At 40.1% G+C, this 2,347-nt stretch overlaps 1 protein-coding gene across 1 annotated transcript; it reads right to left on the bottom strand.

Annotated features, from left to right (window-relative positions):
• Nucleotides 1-1,375: 1,375 nt before the first annotated feature.
• CLDN34 (claudin 34) lies at nucleotides 1,376-2,020 on the bottom strand (the record flags this gene model as incomplete). Its single annotated transcript, XM_084293562.1, has 1 exon — nucleotides 1,376-2,020. The coding sequence occupies one exon, from the start codon at nucleotides 2,018-2,020 to the stop codon at nucleotides 1,376-1,378; it is 645 nt and encodes a 214-aa protein (XP_084149688.1).
• Between the last annotated feature and the right edge of the window lie 327 nt (nucleotides 2,021-2,347).

Genomic DNA, 2,347 nt, shown 5'->3' with positions numbered 1-2,347 from the left:
GTCTTGCTGGCATTTTACATTTTACTGTTATGTACAATAAGTTACTTTTTTGTTTGTTTGCTTTACATTTTCTTTTATTTTCTTTTTTTTTCCTCCGAATCTATGAGAAAATTAATAATTAAAACAGTAAAAATAAATTGCTTAGATTCTTGTTGCATTTCTTTGAAACTGCAATCACTTTTTCTGGAACCTGTTTTCAGTAATCATCAGATTGTCAGCACTGTCTGCTCATCCCTCCCAACCTCTTTATTTTTGTTTGTTTGTTTCCTTTATGTGTTTGGGGCCTCTCTCCCTCCCTCCTATGTGAAGTTTGGTTGTGTGCACATGAGTTAGCAACTGTAGTTATTACAGTCATTATAATGAATTAAGAGAAACAGATTTTTTAGGGAGCATGTCATCTTCCTACATCTTGCTACTCTAGGCATCTATTTTGGATAGATGTCTTTTTCTGTCTAGACTGTCTTTTTCTCTGCACTGACTATAAACAAAGACTAAAGTGACCGATTTAGGTACAGATGTCTGCATCAGGTTCGATGAATCATACTCGGGAAGTTGTACTGAGTATTCCCAACTACTAAGAGCACTGATTTTGGCAGCAGTTTTGTAATAACTTCTAGAAGAATTTTCCATCTTTTGCAACACCTTTGGATTCAGTGAAGTGTCTGATGAAGAAGCATATGTTTGCAGACTTTTTGGCTCTGCCCAGGTGAGGAACTAAGAGCACACCTTGCCCACAGGCAAACGTGTTGCAACATAAAATGCAAATAGCTTGGAAGAAAAACAGAAGCATTAAAGACATGGCTCTTTACATGCCCTAGAGCAAGAAGAGAGACTGGCAAGAGCTTTGTAAGACAGTTCAGCAAAGACTCATTTGACACAACCATTTGATACACTCATATCATTTGTATTAAAAGTCTCAACTTGTCACAAAATACACTTCACTAAAAATGTCATTTAATAATGGACAAAATACTTCAGTACCAACAAGGAAGCAAGTTCACAGTAAAACATGTGTCATTCCATGTGTTTCTAACAGGACAGTTAATTCAGATTCAGCTGTTTAAATATAGTAAATACCTGAAACACACACTCACACACAAATAAATTAATCAACAAAGTTTGTATATACAAAAGAGGGAGACTGATAAAACTTAATAATCACAGTTGCTGCTTTACAGCAGTTATCTCAAAAACGAACCTCTTGTCATATGTGACAATCAAAATGGTAGTTCAGCTGGTTTATATAACAAATTATGGTGGCTACTGTAGGATACAATTAAATTCTGCTGTTTCTTGACTATAAAATTACTCGTGCTGACATCCTTATCTTTTGACTGTGCTCTTGTTCTGAAACAGCACGGGGGGATTTATCCCATCAGGATTTCATGTCTGTGTTTGTGGTTATAGGAAATCTGTAGGAGAGAGAAAAAGTCCCACTCAGCAGCAGCAAGATGACAGCTATGATCCCAATGGGAATGGCAGCACCGACTTCCTGCGCCATGGGACTGGAGGGCATGTAGTAAGAGGGCGGAAAAGCGATGCTCTGGTTTTGTGCTACAGAATAGAAGTTCCAGCTCACTGGAACCAGGACACACAGACCGGCAAATATGTAGAAGAAGCCACCCAGCAGGAAGAAATGGGTGATGAGAGTTTTGCGGCTGATTCCCATATAAATATTTCTCAGAGCAAATACTGTGGCTGTCAGTCCCAGCAAACCCATGACCATGGCGATCAGCAGAAGACCCTGGGCAACATAAATTTCGTGGGGGATGAAGGAGTCATAGCCACTGAATTTATGACAGAACTGTTCTTTATAGCCAGATGAGACATGAAGATAACTGATGAAGCAGACTTTCCAAATCCCCACCCACGCAATGCCAGAGGAGATTATGGTGGTGTTGTCCACATGCCACACTCTCCACTCCACAAGTCCCATGGAAATGGTGCACAGGATCCAGCCTATTGTACCCAAGGCAAAGGCAGCCAGCTGGAGGTGTGAGGTGCTGGTCAGGGAGCTCATCGTTTGGAGGTCTGCTCTGCCTCAGACCGTGCAAAGAGAGATGGGTACTGGAAAGAAACACATCGTAAAGTTACTGATTGTGTGAATGGTGCCTCTGCTAGTGAAAAGCAGGAGGGAGTACATGTGCGGAAGGAGGCTGGTAGTCACCTTTCTCTAACTGTTGCGAAGTGTTGAAGCCCATAGATAAATAATATCTAGGCTTTAATTCCATATATTTCACTGTATCACAAGCAAAGGAAAGGTAAAATAATGATTAGCTCCCATCATGACCTCTATTTTACATTCACAAAAGGAAAACACATCTTTTCCCAAGTTAACTGTTATGTT

This window comes from Netta rufina (genome assembly GCF_964035555.1).
Source record: "Netta rufina genome assembly, chromosome: 1".
NCBI lineage: Eukaryota > Metazoa > Chordata > Aves > Anseriformes > Anatidae > Netta > Netta rufina.
This window is presented reverse-complemented; position numbering and strand designations above follow the sequence as displayed.